Here is an 18822-nt window from a genome sequence, read left to right as displayed (position 1 = left end):
GAGGGCCAATTTGCAGTTTAGGCAGAAGAGTCATTCGGTCTAATTCGAGTTTGAAAGCAGTTGACTTATATACCAAAAAAAGAAGGGGGGGAAAAAGGCAATTCGGTTATTAGGTTAAAAGCGATCGTGTTTAAGATACTTTAGTAACGACTTGTAGAAGAATGATTGCTTGAATGCGTTGGTTTAATTCATGGGTATAAATCTACTTGAAAAAGTAAATACAAAAGATAAAATTGTTAAAAAAAAAAAGTATAGAAATATTCAAAGCAACTAAAATTGTAGTTTGAATTTTGACTTTAACTATTTGAAGGTAACCGCAACAAGTTGTTTATAATCTCAACGTATTAATTTATCAGTAAAGGGAAAATGTGTAAATATGTTAAGATTAACTTTCTTTCTTTCTTTTTATGTATTCAAACATTTCTCTTTATGCTTTTTAGAAAAGGTAGCTCCCAGGTTCAAACCTGACACGCTGACCATCTTTGTAATCAAAGAAAAAAATATATAAAATCAAGAAAGAAGCAGTATATTATCAAAGCAACCATAAATTCTAGTATCTCTACATCAGTCAAGGTCCGGAATGAAAACCTTTACATGCAAGAAAAACGTGAAACATAGTGAAGAGGCCATTACTATATCTTGGCACTAGCCAGACCTGAATGACATTGCTCGCCTGAAGTCCAAAGGTTTGAGAGCTGACTGGGGAAATGGCTTTCCATCTGGTAACCACAAGCCACCTTCATGAGGTAGCACCACCTGTGGTTGCCCTTCAACAGCCTCCTTTGATGGAACTTCTTGCTTTTTCTTCACAAATTCAAAAAACTCTGCAACTTGGCGTGCATATCTGCACCATAAGCAAAACAAAAAATCACCATGCATTAGGAATCAAGAGATTATTATTTTAATGCAGTATATTCTTGTTGATAAGTCTCTCACCAATGGATTTCTAAAAACTAGCATAGTAGCACCCTTAGAATTTTACTGATTAAAGAGAACTTGGTTACCTAGGTATCTATTTCCAGATTATATTAATTACTGAAGATGTAACATTTCACTCACTAAATCCACTATAAAGAACCAGTGAAAACTCAAGTTAAGGATTTGCATGTGCAGAATGACATTAAATTAGAAGTACAAAATTTGTAAAGATAGCAATTAAGATTAATATTCATTGAAGTAATTTGTATTCATGGTAATTTGTACAAGTTCATATCAAAATTATATTCATTGAAGTGCAATTAAAATTGTTAACATTATTTATATAAATGGTAATTTGTACGAGTTTGGATACAAATCCATGACTCTAGAAGTGTAATGGATCCCAAAACTGTAATATTTAGCTATATTTTGAAGTAATACAATGTCTAATTTCATGTAACATAAAAACATGCTCCTTGCACAACTAAGGCACCCATTGCATCATACCAATACAGTCCAGGAGTCCATTCAGCCTAAGCACACCTAATACACTTCACACATGCCACATTGGTTTCTCAAGCTGACTGACACGTTGGACACAAAAATACAAAACACCAGAATAGTCACATACCAATTAATCGCTAAATTTGTTTTACATATAGCCCACTTTCTTAATTGTGTATGCATGTGTGTCCTAAACAACATTTTAATCCTATTATAATCTTAGGGAGAATTACAAAACAAGCAGTATGTGCAATATTTTAAAGTTTAGATGCATGTAAAATAAAACTAATGCTTTACTTTTCCCCTTCATGCCTCTAATTCAATGGCAGTGGAAACAAAAAGCCAATCACCTCCTACTCACCAAGTTCAACAACTTATGAAAAACAATAAACAGACCTTTTTATTGGGGGGAAATGAGCGTAGCCATCAAATTGCAATTTGATTATTTTAACAAAAAAACAAGACAAGAAAAACCACAAGTCTGATATGGTTTGATGAACAATAATATCAGTATTAACAATCTGGATCAATCACTAGTGTCGCACAGTGATACAAACTTAGGGAGAACCACACCACAAAAGCTAGCCATTGTGTTGGGAAAGCCCAACTCCATATAAACCCTACATTGGAATCCCATACCTCGGATATGGGACTCAAGTCCCATATCTTACAGTTGGAACCTAATATTCCAACAGGCTCCATAGCCCTAGCGGCCATTAAGCCTGGCTGTGCATTAGTCCCTTGACTAGTCCCAGGCAAAGACAACAATGACAGTTCACTTTACAACAGAGAGACATGGGGAAGGCTCTAATACCAAATAATCTGAACCTTGGGAGAACCACACCACAAAAGCTAGCCATTGTAGAGGGAAAGCCCAAGTCCATATAACACCTAAATTGGAATCCCATACTTCAGATGTGGGATTCTAAGTCCCATACCTTATAATTGGAAACCTTACATACAACTAGTACAAGCATAGCTCAATAACAATCCTGCCATAATAAAACTCCAAGGACAAAAAAAATCATAATATTCTAACATGGACAAAAAGGCATCAAATGGAACGAAAGTTTACTCCATGTTACGGAAATGTAAACAAACATCTGAGTAAGAAATAGTTATCTTACTGCCTCTTTGCTTCAACATCTTTGCTGAAATCAATATTGGGTTCACAGTCCAGAACCAGTGCAGGAACCTGCTTGTAATTAAAATGATTAAGCCAGTCTATTATAACAAATCATAAATTCAGACATGGGATTTCCAAAAATGGTACCTTCTGAATGCTTGAATGCATGTGATCACCCTCCAGATAAAATACACGGTCTCTTATATTAGGATGTAAAGAGTTGTCAACATGCTGGGGTAGCTTATTGACCAAAAATACTCCATGATTACCACTTTGGGAGGGGAATAACCAGCTTTCATGCTTTTCATGGAGGTCACGGAGATAGTCTAGGGAAACTCCACCTTCTTCTGTTCTCTTCCTCAACTTCATTCTCTTATGGCAAGTATCAGGACTTGCCCTAAGATAGATAAAACCATCAGGAATAAGTCCAGGCAAGGAGGATACAACAGGATCAAACCATGAGTCATAAATACTGATCTCCATCTCATTCATCCAATTGGCTTCATGAACAGCTCGTACAAAAACCTTTGTTGAACAGTGAGATAAAATATATAAGCCTTTACACTCTCAAAACAGGATTTCCTTCCTCTCAAATCGACTCAAACAGGAAAAGGAAAGAACTGCACAATTTCAAACCCATCAATTGCTATCATTTTCTAACTGAAAACACATTCAAAGAAGACGCTGTATTGATATGTGAAAAAAAAAAGTGACCTAACACCCTCCCTCCAAAACCAAAGACAAAGAATAAAACTGAAGGACCATCAAAAGAAGAACAAGAAAAAAAAGACTGAAGGGTGAAATACTCACCATCCTGTCACTGAAAACACTCCTCTCCATCAAACGAAGAGGCTTGATTCCACCAGATGACTCTCTTTCCTGCATCACCCGTGTAACAAATACATAGTTCTGAAAGGTGTAGGCATACCTTTGTGGTTCAGCATAAAAAGCATCCAAAATATTGAAGTGGTCAGGTCCAACATCCTGCCACTTGCTAATAGGTTCCGGAACCACCTCGACAAGATCACGCAATTCAATTGTTTCATTAGCTATTCTCTGAAGGAAGGTAGTCTTACCAACACTGATATTACCCTCAACACAGAATGTAAGTCGTTTCTTCTGAAGAGGCTGCACAGATGAGGAATTATCTTCCAACTCTTCATCCACACTCTTTTTAATAAAACTAGTTATACTTTCAGCATGGTTCTTGTGGATTATTCCAACAGAACTCTGTAAATACTCAACCATCTTGTCACTAGATTTGCCAAAGAACTGTAGCAATTGAACCATCAAAACAAAGAAAGTTATCAAAAATTCAGTATAATCCAAAAAACATCCTCTCTCTCTCTCTCTCTCCTTTTTTTCTGATATCAAATCAACTTGAATGGATAGCCTAGCCTTAAAATATTGTAAGAACTTGTGGCAGTTAACTAGTAATATTTATAATGGAGCAATAGTGAACAAACATTTACAGACCGTGGCATGTGTAACTCACATTATTCCTATAAATTGACTAAATTCAGCTGGAACATACTCATCAAAGCTAAATTCAGAAAAGAAAAAAAAAACCCTAAACCCTAAATGGAGCATAGTAAAGGTAAGAAACAAACAAAATTTTAAAAGAGAGAGATACCTTATCTTTGTAGAGTTGCTTGAGTTCAGCAACACCAGCAATACCTTTCTGAACGAGTTTTCTGAGATTTCTGGGACCTACACCAGGAATGGCCAACAAATCAGGATTTGATGGTATGGGAGAGGAAGAAGAAGAAGAAGAAGAACCCTTTTGCCTCCTATTTAATCTGAAGCTCAAGGGTTTCTTCTCCTTTGTGTCGTTGCTCTCTACACAATCATCGTTTGTTGTACCCTCAACAGGGTCAGGGTCAGGGTCAGGGTCAGTGTCAGGGTTCGTCTCAGGGTTCGGGTTCGGGTCGGTAAGAAAAGACCCGTCTGAACCCGAATGCAAGGACCCATTTGAAGAGTGCTTAGGGAGAACCCAAGAGGTCCTACTCCTATTGTGGGTTAGACACCTACAAACACAGCAAGTGTTGGAAGAAGGTGTCAAATAGTGAGAAGATAAAGTGGATTTGAGAGTGAAAGGGTTCTTCTTTGTGAGCGAAGAAGCCAGAGATGAACCAGCTACAGGTGCTGCTGCTGCTGCCATTGACCTTGAGGGTGCAAAGTTAGAACCTTTTGAAGGGTTTAGGGGTAAAGAGAGAAAAGGGCTAACCACAGATACAGAGAAGATTGGAACCGAAGAAGAAGTTGGGCGCAGAAGTTTCTGCATAACTTCTTCTATGCATATTTCAGTAAAGTGTGTTGATTTTGCTGTGTGTGGTTTCCGACATTATGAGGATGAGGGCGGGAAGCTGTAACGAAAAGGGTTTTAGGTTTTAGTCTCTCTCTCTCTCTCTCTCTCTCTGACTCTCTGGGAGACACTGTTGCAGAGACTGTATTTAAAATTGAAAAGACATATATCCATTAACGGAATTGTTTTATTATTTTAAAAGAGGAGTGTTACACTATAACCTACAAATTTTACAATCTCTTCGAATCTATTTTTATATTGTTAATTTCCGTTAATTGGACTTTTTATAATTTCGCATGTGAGGAGTTATTTCTTGGTTTTAATAGTTATGACTTATCATGTTATATTTATTATTAATTATTAATTTTCAATAAATTATAATCGTTAGATTATCAAAAACTAACGGTAAAAAAATAAATTATAAAAAATTATAAAACTTTTAAATTATAAGAATAATATTCTCATTTTGAAATTATTATAGGGTTTATTTTTTCTACAATGAATGAATGCAGATAAGATCGTTTTGAGGTAAAAATTAAGATATTTTTATAATAATAATTTATTTCAAGATTATAATAATTTTTATCATTAAAATTTTTTCATTTTTTAACCCAAAATAACTTCGTTTTGAGAAAAAACATAGACAACTTATCTATATTCAATATAAAAATATTAAAGTCGTCATTATATTCTTTTTACAGTTTTCTTGTTTCAAAACAATTTTCCTTATTTTATTTTTTTCCGATTTCATGTTTAGTGAATTCAATATCTTTATAAACATATCACCGTTTTAAGATTTTTTTATTTAATTTAAGGGTTTATCATCTATCATTTAACATGACTACAAAAATTTTCCTACACACACAACATTTTGTGGGGCCCGCAGCAAAAAAAAAAAAAAAAACTTCGGCACGCAAAACGAATCTCTATAACATAACACAATCACTTTTTCTACAACATAACTCTTATAAAACCCTTAATTTAATTATATGAGAAGTTCACATTTTAAACAACTAGTATGTGATCATGCTAGGATATAACGTGATTAAATCAGGATGGACCCATCTTGTGATTATCGGATGTTCTTACGTGGCATCGAACTTCACTTTTTATTTTATTTTTATTTCCTTGTTTTTCTATTCTCATAACTATTAAATAGTGGGTAAGATTATTTAAAAAAAAAAAAAAAAAAGTGGGTAAGATTATAGTTATTATCAACTAAATTAAGCATTTTTTTGCTCCCTCTCTTATGATTATTAGACAGTCGCCACCAAATAGACAGGGAGTAGAGGGAGTGATTAAAGAGAGAAAAGAAGAAATTTATAGAGTAAATACCATTTTTGGTCCTCAGCAAATTTCACGATGCCCGCTTTAGTCCCTAGCAAATAAAAAGGTCCATCGTGGTCCCTAAGAAATTCAAAATGGACCCATTTTAGTCCTTTTAGGGACTAATATGGATCTTTTTTGAATTTGTGAGGGACCACGATTTCAACTAAATGAGTCCATTTTGAATTTCTTAGGGACCACGATGGGCATTTTTATTTGCTAGGGACTAAAACAGGCATCGTGAAATTTGCTGAGGACCAAAAAGGGTATTTACTTAAATTTATATCAAACAATAATCATGCACTTAATCTTAATTTGATGACTATAATTGAGGTAGTAAGAAATGGTAGCCTTTAAGTATGATATCTCCATTAATTTGTATGACAAATAAAAATAATTAAGATAATAAATAATATAATTATTATAATTTTATTTTATTGAGTTAAATAATAATTAATATCACAAATAATTCTTGTTTGTTTCAAATTATTTTTTAATACATCAAATGGTGATAGCTCAGTTGATGCATGGGAGTAGGGATGTAAATGGGCCAGCTGGCCTAGCCCAACCTACGGTCCGGCCTACATTGAGCCTGACCCAGGCCCGGCCTTTCAGAAATGTAGAGTAGGCTAGGTTTATAAAAAAACTTTTTTAACAAATAGGGCATAGGCCAATTTTGTCAAGCCTGGCCTACAGCCTTGTAGGCTGGCCTATTTAATTTATTAAAATAAAATAATAAAATAATATTTATTTTATGTGGCAAAGACGCAAAGTACCAAATACCAATATCTCTTACCTTTTGTGCTATTTTATTTTATGAAAGGAAAACTTGTCTAATGTCTCCAACTTTTACATGTTGTTGCAGCTTAATACCATGGAGCAATGGGTACCTTGCTGGATTATGATGTTACTGATGAAGATCTTTCAATAATACTCTTCTTTCCCTTGTCTTGATGGTGGTTTAAAGATTTTTAGATGAATGACCTTCTCTTGTAGACTTTATTTCAGCATCGAGTAATTGTATTTTTCTTATTTTCCCCATTTCTTTGACTCTATTTATCTATGATATACATTCTAGAGCTGAGGTATTATGTTGACTCTTTCTTGTTTGTCATTTTTTTCTTATGAGAAGTACTATTGCATGCATGAATGGAACTTTTTTTGCTCTATACAATTATTTTTTTTTTGCTTAGTATCTACAGTGGGAGGCCTACAAGGCCTGTAGGCCATGTCAGGCTTTCTTATTTTTGAAAATGAGTCGAGCTTGACCTACAAATAAAGCTTTTAATAGGCTAGTAGGCCAGATAGGCTGAATTTTTTTTACGTAGGCTTGGGCCAGGATGGCCAAAGCCCAGCCCATTTACACCCCTACATGGGAGTTGAGCAGGTGGAGTGAGAGATGTGTTCGATCCTCCCCAATACCATCTTTGAGAGAAGTTTAAAACCTTAATCCTAAATCCGCCCCGAATCAGACTGATCGCGAAGCAATGAATCGATTGGAATATTTATAATAAAAATAAATTAATACATTTAAATTTAAAAAAAACACTAAATTTGAATCAATAATAATTTAATATTTTTTCTAGCAAAATAATTCAAATATTTAATGACAAAATCTCAATATTGTATAATTATATTAAAATATTCAAATAAATAAAATAAAACACGTAAATGTAAATCCTATCAAATATTGATTTATTTAAGGAAAATATGTTTGTTCTTTCAAATGATATAATTTTGTGTCATTTTAGATCTTAAACGTTGATTTTCGTCAATCAACAATGATGATTTATTGGATCAAATTTATTAATTAATTAGTAATTCACAATAAAATCTAATATATCATAACCGTTGATTCTAAAATGAGATAAAATTAGATCCTTTAAAGGGACCAATGTTTTTTAGTTTATTTAAATATAAAATCCTAATTGAATCGTTTATTAAAAATAAAGAAAACTTTACTTTTATTTCATACGATTATTGGGTGTATCACTTTATGTGTAGTGGCTGAAGAAATAATACAGGCGTGTGGATTCAAGGGAGTCAATAATTTAGAGCACTGTTTCGGTGTGATAGAGCATGATTAAGCAAGTTGAAACCTATTTAGTGCCTGTTTGGATGGGTTTCTATTCCTAAAAAAGTTGTTTTTTTTAAAATAAAAGTCTTTTTGAGAATTTTTATATGTTTGAATAACAACTTTTTAAAAAAACAAATTTTAAAATATAAGTTAAAATACTGCTTTTTTTTATAGCCAGTAGTTGGTTGCTTTTGAAAAAAGCAGAAATTAAAAGATAATATAATTTTTTTTTTGGAAAAAAATAATATAAATTTTTAAAATGCACTTTTAACTTTATCCTATCATACCTATTTTATCTCTCCTTATCTTACGATCATGTTATTTTATCTCTCCTTTATTGTAATTTTATATATAAAAAGTGTTTTTTTTTATTTTAACATACAAACAACTTTTTTATGTAAAAGTGATTTAGGGGAATTGTATGACAAAAATATGCGTCAGTATATTCACTATATGTGTGGGTTTGCTCCTCGTAAATTGATTTAGGAGAATTGTATGACAATAGGGATGCTGGTGCATGAACCTTGATTTGATAAATTCATCATAATCTTTGTGATATAGGGATAGACATAGGGTAATTATGGAATCTTTAGATTCTTCTTGTTAATGCATGTTTTCTTGGGGAACAACCGGGAAACTATGATTCTTTTAAGATTACATAGAATTAAGGTAACAAGGGATTGAACCTTAATTACTTTAGAGGGATCGATTGACATTATATTAAGGACGGTTACTTGATTGTTTAATCCATAACATAATAAGGATATTGGGAGAAATTAAAACCTTAACTAAGTTCTTTCTTAATTTTCAAAACTTTCATCTTTTTTTTTTTATAACAAAAACTTTCATCTTTTTACTTTCTTCCTTTTAATTCTGAAATTGAATGTTATTGCTTGTTTTTAATTTTAATTTTTTTCATCTCAAATTCGATTATCCAACTAAATTATTGTTAGCGAACTAGTAATTGAAAATCAATCCACGTGAGAATAATATCGTACTCAGTATACTTTTATTACTTTTAGTACCCATGCACTTAACCAAATCGCAATAATCACATTTGGAAGTCACACCTAAATTGCAGATTGAAAATAACCTTGCACCGGCATTACAATAAACTACATGACCATTAGATAACGGAATAAAAAAATGGGTCCCTCCCTAAGTTGCATCAACGAGCAAAACAAAACTTAAAAAATAAATTTTGACATGGGAATGACAACAAGTAACAACCAATATTTTTCGTCTAAATAAATCTGAGAAAAAATATGTGTCATTTTAAAAGACACAAACTTAGATTCTTTTAAGAGATAAATAAATACAAAAATGTGGAACTCATACTTAAATTTTTTGTCTTTATTTTTTCAGTGGGACCCACACTTTTTTGTGTGTCTCTCTCTCAAAAGAACTTAAGTTTATATCTTTTAAAAAGACATATTTTCTCCATAAACATATCCCCGCTATTCATTTTAGAAGAGCAAGAATGAAGAGGAGGCTAGTGCGAAATGTAGAAGAAAAGAATTCCAATTAAAATTTAACTGATAAGTTTGAAACATTAAGGTAAAATAATAACGAAGGAAAGTGAAATTTCCCTTAAAAAAAGTTAAAGATCTCTTAAATAAATAAAAATAATCTAAAATAACATAATAATTCGTAAATATTTTTTTTAGTAGATTCGTAATTATGTTTTTCATTTCTGCATTAGTTTCTTTCATTCTAAAGATTTTATTGCTGCTACATGCAAACATACTACCTTATTATTATTTTAAAAAAAGAATTTTTTTTTTATAAACGAAAAAAAACTTATTACTACGATAGACCTCAGGGGCTGTTTGGTATAGAGATTTGTAGGGTCAGACAATTTTTTTAGAAATCCTGAGAAAGTAGGGTCAGGCAAATTTCCTTCCCAATATTTGGTATGAGAAAACTAAAAATATTATCGGGAAACTTTTTTTCTATCATTTCAGTTTTAACTACAGAATTTCAAATGAAAATACCATATGATATATATGGTATTTTTATTTTTATATAGTATCAGTATAATTAACCCAACATTTTCAAAAAAAAAATTGACATGCCAAACACTTTTTCATAACTTATTCGGTGAAAAAAATTTCATTATATTCCCGAAATTTTTTTTTTCGCGATAAAAAAATATCTCCTCTATCAAACACTGGAAGTCCACACAACTCAAAGGCAACGACGAGCAATAAGACAAAATATATAACTCTACTAAGTAATTTATCTTGATAATATGCTATTTTGTATTTCTATGTTTTAGTGAAATTTCTGTTTTATTATTAACAGTAACTGGTACACTACAAATGTACATTTGTATTTTATTATTTCTCTATTTCCAAGTGAGATTGATGAAATTTATTCGTAAATAATATAATATTGGTCAAATAATAGTAATAATAATAATAATGTTAATATTTTTATTTTTATTTTTATTTTTATTTTTTTAGTAGAAGGAAGGGCAAAAATGTATTGTGGTAACTCGATTGGTATGGCAGAAGTGTCTGGCGTCGCGGAGCGAGTGGTGGTAGGAGATGAAAGCAATCTCCAAGGATATAGAAGATTGAAGACAAGGGTATTTTTATCTTAAAATTACTCTAATGTTTAATTGTTACAAGAAAATAGTACAATGGAGTTAATTGCTTTAATTCAAAGTTTCAAACGGCAAAGATGGTTTTATGAAAGAGCACTAAAGTAGAGGATGTGTTCATGTAATTTGCCCAAACAAAAACTGATCAGTAAACTCTAACAAGGCGAGATCTACTCACATAGGAGAGATAATCCTCTGCTTTTTGAAATTTGAGTCTTAAATTTTTTATAATATATTAACAATACCCAAAATAATGATATTTTTTCTTTATTTTCTAATTTTGCATCTTTATTGAATTATTATGTTTTCATGAAATATCATCGTATAATATTTTATTTTTAATTTAATATCATCGCATCTTTATATTTTAAGAAATTAATATTTGATTATGATTAAGATTCATTTAAAAAAATTATTACCTTTATAAATATTGAATTCAGCTTGACTCTTTAATTTTTTTTATCAAATAATTCTTTACTTATGATCAGTCCAATAACTATTGAGCTAAATTACATATGGTTGAGCCGACAATGCTATATACCTAGACTTTGTTTGCAGTGTCGGACAGGAATTTTTTCTGGCGAAAAATCAGATTGTCTTGCAAAAGTTGCATGATCAATGTAGTGTCCTTGTATGACTCTTCACCCAATGTGTCAAGCTCGAAAATTGCCTCATCAAATGCCTGCCGTAGTTAAGCATTTTACATAAATCACTAAACTGTGTTTGGTACAAGTATTTTAATAGGATTACTGGTCAACCTTCTTTGGTAAACGCAATTATCATGTTTGGTAGAAGGAACAAAAATCAGTTCTCGGATATTCAAAGATTACCGGTAATTTGATTTATAAAGAAAAATCACTATTCAGATTATCAAAAATAATATGATAATTCAGAATATTAAGTAAAGGGAAATCACAACAATAATTTTTGAGACAAAAATATCCCAACACACATAAAAATCTAGACCCAATCTATCAATTACAAAAGTAAAAATAGTTTGGGGTTGTTTTTGTAAATTAACCTCATATTCCAAGTCATATTTCGTTCTAAACCAAACATGGAATCAGTAATCTTTACCCAATATTTCTGGTAATATTTTGGCGAACCAAATACCTTTTTCGTAAGATTCCAAGTAAACTCAATTTCTATTGTATTCCCATTAATCGTGATTTTCGGATACTAAAAAATTTCTCTCGTACCAAACACACCCTTAGATGGTGTTTGGTTTGGAGCTTTTCAAGAGACATCTATGTTTCTCAAGTATGGTTTTTAAAAACACCATGTTTGTTTCAACATATTTTCACCAAAAACCCATCTATGCAATTTGTATGGATTTATGAGAAACATAGATATCCGCACTGTTTAGAAACCCAATTTGAAGGTGGGATTTTTTGGAAAACCGGTTATCTCACTTTTAATGCACTGTTGATTTCATAAAGTTACCTAATTTTCCCAGTAAAGTTTTTCCCCACCAAACAACTTTTTTTTACATTTTTCTACCTATCTCACTTTATCTCACTTTCCAATCATTTATCTATCTATTGCATTTCTCTACTATTTCAAAAAAAATTCCTCAACCAAACACCCCCTTAGGAAAGAGAAGATGAAGGAAAGTAAGGGAATGAAAAAATAAAACGTCCGAGTCTTTAGACCCATCATAACAGGACACGGGAAGGGTTAGATAACTGTCTAAATGATACATCAACGGAAGAGTGACCATTTTGCCACACTTGGCAAAAAATTTACCAGACTGTCACGCCAACAGTAAATTTTGCCAAAATGCCACGCTGCACCCTTAGTCGTCGTTGAAGAAGTCTGAAAATAATTAAGAGTTAAGATAAGATAATGCGAATTAGTTATATTTTCAGACTTCTTCAACGACGGCTAAGGGTGCAACGTAACATTTTGGTAAAATTTACTGTTGGCGTAGCAGTCTGGTAAATTTTTTTGCCAAGTGTGACAAAATGGTCACTCTTCCTACATCAACCTTGTCAAATAATAGAAGAGTAAATTGAATAAGGAATACACATTATCGAAATTCGTAACACAATGCTAAGTTCAATCTCTTAAATAAGAACTAAATTCATTCAATTTTCTTCAATAGAAATTGTTAAAATGTATGAATTTTATTTATTATGACTTTGCCAAGTAAAGAGGGTGGACACAAAAGATTCCCGTCAAAAGTTAGTTTTAACTTTTAACTAACAAACTGCCATCAAAGACTAAGGTCTATACTCTAACACATAAATACAATTTTCTCATCGATGTTCAATTAAGATATACTGGTCAATGTATAAAAAAATATACCAGCCTTTAGATCATATTCCAAGTAAAGAAACATGTTTTGCAAGATTACAAGCACGATCAGGGGAGTTAAGGATTTCATAATAGAATACAGAAAAGTTGAGTGCAAGACCCAGCCTTATCGGGTGGGTTGGGACCTGTTCTGCAAGAGCAATAGATCAGGTAAACCTATGAATTTTGAGTTCAATAATCACTACTATAACATAAAAGCATTCAAATAATTATAATTATAAATATCATATCAGATGAAATGATGAATATAGAATGCATGAACTGCTACATTTTATATACCTGAGCCGATTTGTAAGATAACAAAGTATTCTCCGCAACTTATTTTCTTTCTGACCCAGTCTTAAACTCATAAGGTACCTGGGATAATCACCCTTCATTTTAAGGTAAAATATTTTGGACTCGAGAGATACAGCAGATGGAATCAGATTAGACTCGAGGAGGCTCAAAAATCCATCACAGATCTTGCTGAGTTCTTCCAACTGCCTATTTATTTATTTTTCGATTTTTTTTAGGGGGTGGGGAAGGGGCACCCTAGGCCCCCTTGGGTCCGCGCCCGTGCTAGATTGGGGGACAGTGACCAAAGTGTCACGCTTGGACAAAAAAATTATCAGACTGCCACGTCAACAGTAAATTTTGCCAAAATGCCACGCGGCATAATTCGCTAGTGTAACGCATTATACATGCAAGTAATTCGCTACACAATGTAGCGAAATATGCCACGTCAGATGCACAAAACCAAAAATGTCACATGTCAAATTTTGAGATATTCGCTACATAGGGTAGCGAATTTCTCAAAATTTGACATGTGGTATTTTTGGTTCTGACGTGGCATATTTCGCTACACTGTGTAGCGAAATACTTGCATGCATAATTCGCTACACTATGTAGCGAATTATGTCGTGTGGTATTTTGGCAAAATTTACTGTTGACGTGGCAGTCTGGTAATTTTTTTGTCCAAACGTGACAAAATGGTCACTGTTCCTAGGTTGGGACTACTGCTACAAGATGAACCTCTATGGGAGGGGTACCCTAGCGGGGGGCACCCTAGCCCCCCTTGGGTCCGCTCGTGCTTGGTTGGGACTACTGCTATGAGATGAACCTCTATGGGAGGGGCACCCTAGCCCGCCTTGGGTCCGCCTGTGCTTGGTGGGACTATTGCTACGAGATGAACCTCTATGGGATGTGTGTTTCGTTTGTGGGATAAAGTGCGAGATATTTGGACTGGCACGGGTACTTGGAGTAAATTGAGGAGACTGAGGTCTGAGGGGAGGTATCTGCAAGGTACTAAGACACTCAAGTCAATAGCTATCAGGGTAGTTAAGTATGGATGGACAGATGATCATACATGGACTTAGTGCATATGTATATGTATAGTAGATGAGCGTCCTAGTTATACCGCCTTAGAATGGCCGTGTGCATTCTTATTGGTGGGTAGGAGTGGTCATTCCAGGCGATCCCGTATACAGGATGTAATATCCTCTATATTTAACTAGTATAGAGAAGAGAATATCACATTGTTTTCTTAAAATATATTTTAATAATAATAACAAAAAAAAATATAAAAGAAAATAAATGGATATAAGTACCAAAAAAAAATATTTTAACTAGTTATACCAACATCCTTCATTATTTATACATGGATGTAAGTACATAATTTTTTTACATTGTAGATATTTTACAATAAAGTCTACATTCTAAACTATTTTACATCAATCCAATACATATATTACATTTCTAACTACTTAAGGTTACAACATTTATACAATACATAAGCCTTATTCAGTCTAGTCTATAGGTGTAAGTTTCTTCACTGTCCGGATGAAATATAGTCAATGCTCCTTGAGTACCCATTGTCTTCATAAAAGTAAATATTAATAGTCCATCCTTCGCCAGATAAGGTTAGGCACAAAGCAAATAATGTGAGAAAAATATCACTAATATTGAGATTTTCTAACTACAACCATTTTCAACCGTAATAACGGAAAATATCATTCTCTCAAGTATGTTTCATAAAATAATATCAGAAATAATAATAAATAATAAATCGTGTAATATTTAACTGAAACTAATTAAATGATCAATTTTGTGGGTCTCTAAATGTGAAAAAATTTGTATGGCGGAGCTCAAGCCATGATAAGACATCTTTTATCCTATAACCGTATCATCCCAAATCTTTATGTGTCAGTTCACAGCAATATCATACAGTTAAAATTTACACATTCTCTTAATATTTATTTGGTACCAAATAATTCATCAGTCAATAATTAACTAAAAAATAATAATCTTTTATAACTAAATAATAATAAAGTTAAAGGTGGGAATAAAATCACGTAGAAAAAGAATTTTAAGAAAGGAATCTGACAGAGTAACAGTACCATTAAAAATCTTTCAAAAAAAATAATGAAAAGAAGAAAAATGAGAGCAAGTTTTTATCTCTCAATATTACCTTCATTTTTCCTTTCTTCCCTTGCTTTCCCTTTCTCTTATTTGTCTCCTCTCTTTTCTCCTCTCCTTCCCTTTCTTTTCTCGGGTTCTTTCTTTTCTTTCTAATTCTCTACCTTTGTTTCTCTTCTTTCTAGAGTATGCATCAATGTTGATAAACTCGGCCTGGTCATTGACTCGATCGAGGTATTGGGTCACTAGGTTACTGGTTCAACCGTATGACCCGATAAATATATGTAAATTTATAATATAAATATATATTAAAAAAATAGACATACTTAAATATTTGTAAAAAATAATAGTAATTCCAAATATTCTAATATAAAAATAATAAATCACGTATATGGTGAATATACTGACACATATATTTGTCATTTTTGTGAAACGAGAAAAAATATATTCTAATATTGATGCATAAAAAATAAATAACACAAATACAAAAATTAATTAATGAAACATTGGAGATGAGAAGAAAAATATTGCACATGTAAAATGAGAAGGGAAATGTTACTTCTTTATTTATAAATTACAAGAATATATATATATATATATATATATATATATATATATATATATATACATTGACTAACTTGAGTCATCATTACATATACTTAAATTTTAACTAAACTAGTTAACTTTATTTAGAATCTAACTAATACTTGAAGGATGTAATCATTGCTTGTAAAAAAAAAATCTTAACAACCTTCATTTCTTCCTTCCACGTTTTTCTGAATGTGCATATATATGAGAAATATTAATCTCATGTAATATGAGATAATAAATCTCTCTTATATACTAAAAAAGATGTGGGACCCACTTCAAATTCTTTTTTCTCTTTTTCTGTACAATGGGACCCACATAAGTTTGTGAGTGTAACATGAGATATCTTATCTCATGTTTCGTTAGAAAATATAATCCATATATATATATATATATATGAGGGATATTCTTACTACCAAAGATATCCACTACCAATCCACTACCTCCCCAATTACCATTGGATCAAAGAGAGAGAATGCTAAAAAGTTTTTGAAGAAAGAGAAAATATTGATCCAATGGTGAGTATAGAGGTAGTGGGTTGGTAGTAATTTTTTCTAGTAGTAAGAATATCATCACTACTATATATATATATATATATATATATAGAGAGAGAGAGAGAGAGATAGGATCCTTTGACACCAGTGTCAAATTCCAATTTGACACCTCATCTGAGAGTCGTTAGATCAAAAAAGATCAACCACTCTGATTTGTAAGCATGTGACACCATTAATTTTTTTGATCTAATGGCTCTCAGATGAGGTGTCAAATTTCAAATTTGACACTGGTGTCAAAAGATTCTACCCCATATATATATATATATATATATATATATATATATATATAAGTATATAATAGTAATATAATTAATATTAAAATATAATAAATAAATATTACAATATTAAAATAATACAACCAGTAACGATAAATATAATAAAATATTACAATATATATTCATTAATTTATTGGTTAATTATATTTATCGTTACTAATTGTATTATTTTAAAATTGCAATATTTATTTATTATATTTTAATATTAACTATATTACTTAGGGGTGTTTGCGGTCTGGATTGGATCGGTTTTAGAAGCAAAACTCACCCAATCCAATCCCTTCGGTTTGATCATGTAATCATCCATTCGGTTTGAATTTTTTTTCAAATCCGATCCGATCCAATCCAATTTTTTCGGTTTGGATTGGATCGGTTTCCCGTTTTTTGGATATCCTAAAATTAGTTTTATGATTATTGTGCGAATAACATCTTTTGTATATATTAGTTTTGTAAAAAAAATATTGAAATACAAAAATATCAGTAGACGATACTATAGTTATTTTTTTTTTGCAATGAGATATGAAGCTCTATAAGGATTAAATTTTGTTGATGAGACGTGACTATTTTTTCTTGGGATTAGTTGATGAGTTAATGAGTCTTAGATTTAGAAATTTTTGGACTATGATTGAGGAAAAGACCAAGTAAGTAGAGGAAAATTAATATATTGGATCGGTTTGGATTGGATCGGTTTTCATTAATCCATCCAAAAACCGATCCAATCCAATTAAAATTTGCGGTTTTTTGTCGGTTTTTGGTTTTTCGATTTATTCGGTGATCGGTTTTTCGGTTCGGTTTTTGCGGTTTGAATCGGTTTGGATCGGTTGATGAACACCCCTAATATTACTATATATATATATATATATATATATATATTTGCACAACACTATGGTGCTATTAGCGCTGCTCCCTGCGCTTTCAGTGCTCATCATCATTTTAAAAAAAAACAACTTGAATATTTATTTTTTCTCTCCTAATTAAAACTTTGCCCTTAAAATTTTAACATACCTGTTAGGAAAAATTTCGGATAATTTTTTCGTAATTCTTCTTCTTTTTCCCTGGTAGCTTCGTATGGTGAAAGTCTTTCTCGATGTACTTTGATTAATGGGATCATCCTATTTCCCAGTTGCATCAGATTTTTATTAAAGATTTGAACTAATCTAGTCTTAATAATCAAATTCTCTTTAACTTGTACTGAGTCTATATCAATAATATGAGAAAGATCTAGGACAAATTTTCTAAGCTGAGAAACATAAAAAAAACATTGTGAAGATTGGAAATATGAGGTGGAAGAGCAAGTTGGTAAGCAACTGGCCCTATTTTTTAGACTATTTGAAATGGACCAATATACCTATGACTCAATTTCCTAACTTTGAGGGTTCTGCCTACACCTGTGGTAGGAGAAAGTTTGTGAATAACATGTTCTCCTTCCTTAAAAGCCAAAGGTTTACGCCTGTTATCAGCATAATTTTTTTGTCCACTTTTAGCTTTTTCAAGATTTTCCTTGATCATTTGAATTTGTCTTGATGTTTCTTGAACTAATTTTGGGCCGAACAATTATTTTTCTCCTTTTTCATACCAACATACTGGAGACCTACACTTTCTTCCATAGAATGTCTCATATGAAGCCATTTCAATACTAGAATGAAAACTATTATTATAGGTGAACTCTATTAGTGGTAAATATTTATCTCAGCTACTTCCTTATTTAAGAATACAAGCTCTGAGCATATTATCTAAAGTTTGAATAGTTCTCTCAGTTTGACCGTCAGTTTAAGGATGGTATGCGGTATTAAGTCTCAACTTAGTTTCAAAGGCTTGCTGCAAAGATCCCTAA

At 31.9% G+C, this 18822-nt stretch overlaps 1 protein-coding gene and 1 pseudogene across 3 annotated transcripts; both read right to left on the bottom strand.

Moving 5' to 3' along the window:
* Positions 1–527: 527 nt before the first annotated feature.
* On the bottom strand, positions 528–4979 carry LOC133311988 (uncharacterized). 3 transcript variants are annotated; one of them, XM_061513130.1, is made up of 6 exons: positions 4776–4979; positions 4182–4258; positions 3359–3820; positions 2696–3073; positions 2550–2617; positions 528–844 (listed from the first exon to the last, which is right to left on the bottom strand). In XM_061513130.1, exons 1-6 carry the CDS (start codon positions 4846–4848, stop codon positions 646–648), a joined length of 1257 nt encoding a protein of 418 aa, XP_061369114.1. In that variant the 5' UTR covers positions 4849–4979; the 3' UTR covers positions 528–645. The 3 variants fall into 3 exon arrangements, with proteins under 3 accessions (XP_061369114.1, XP_061369113.1, XP_061369112.1); XM_061513129.1 differs by having other exon boundaries at positions 4682–4911; XM_061513128.1 differs by having other exon boundaries at positions 4182–4911.
* Positions 4980–11402: 6423 nt separating this feature from the next.
* Positions 11403–18497, bottom strand: LOC133311992 (14-3-3 protein 4-like; annotated as a pseudogene).
* Positions 18498–18822: the final 325 nt, after the last annotated feature.

This window comes from Gastrolobium bilobum, unplaced genomic scaffold (genome assembly GCF_033153095.1).
Source record: "Gastrolobium bilobum isolate Gb01-03AN ecotype WA unplaced genomic scaffold, APGP_CSIRO_Gbil_v1 utg26293, whole genome shotgun sequence".
NCBI lineage: Eukaryota > Viridiplantae > Streptophyta > Magnoliopsida > Fabales > Fabaceae > Gastrolobium > Gastrolobium bilobum.
The sequence above is the reverse complement of the archived record's forward strand: the minus strand, read 5'-3'. Positions and strand labels throughout refer to the sequence as shown.

Excerpts from the sequence above, each read along its gene's own strand:
- LOC133311988 (XM_061513128.1), bottom strand. The coding sequence starts at position 4,832 with ATGCAGAAACTTCTGCGCCCAACTTCTTCTTCGGTTCCAATCTTCTCT. Across the intron at positions 3,074-3,358 it reads GTGTTTTCAGTGACAGGATG|GTTTTTGTACGAGCTGTTCA; the intron begins GTGAGTATTTCA and ends TGTTCAACAAAG. Across the intron at positions 2,618-2,695 it reads TGCATTCAAGCATTCAGAAG|GTTCCTGCACTGGTTCTGGA; the intron begins GTACCATTTTTG and ends AATTACAAGCAG.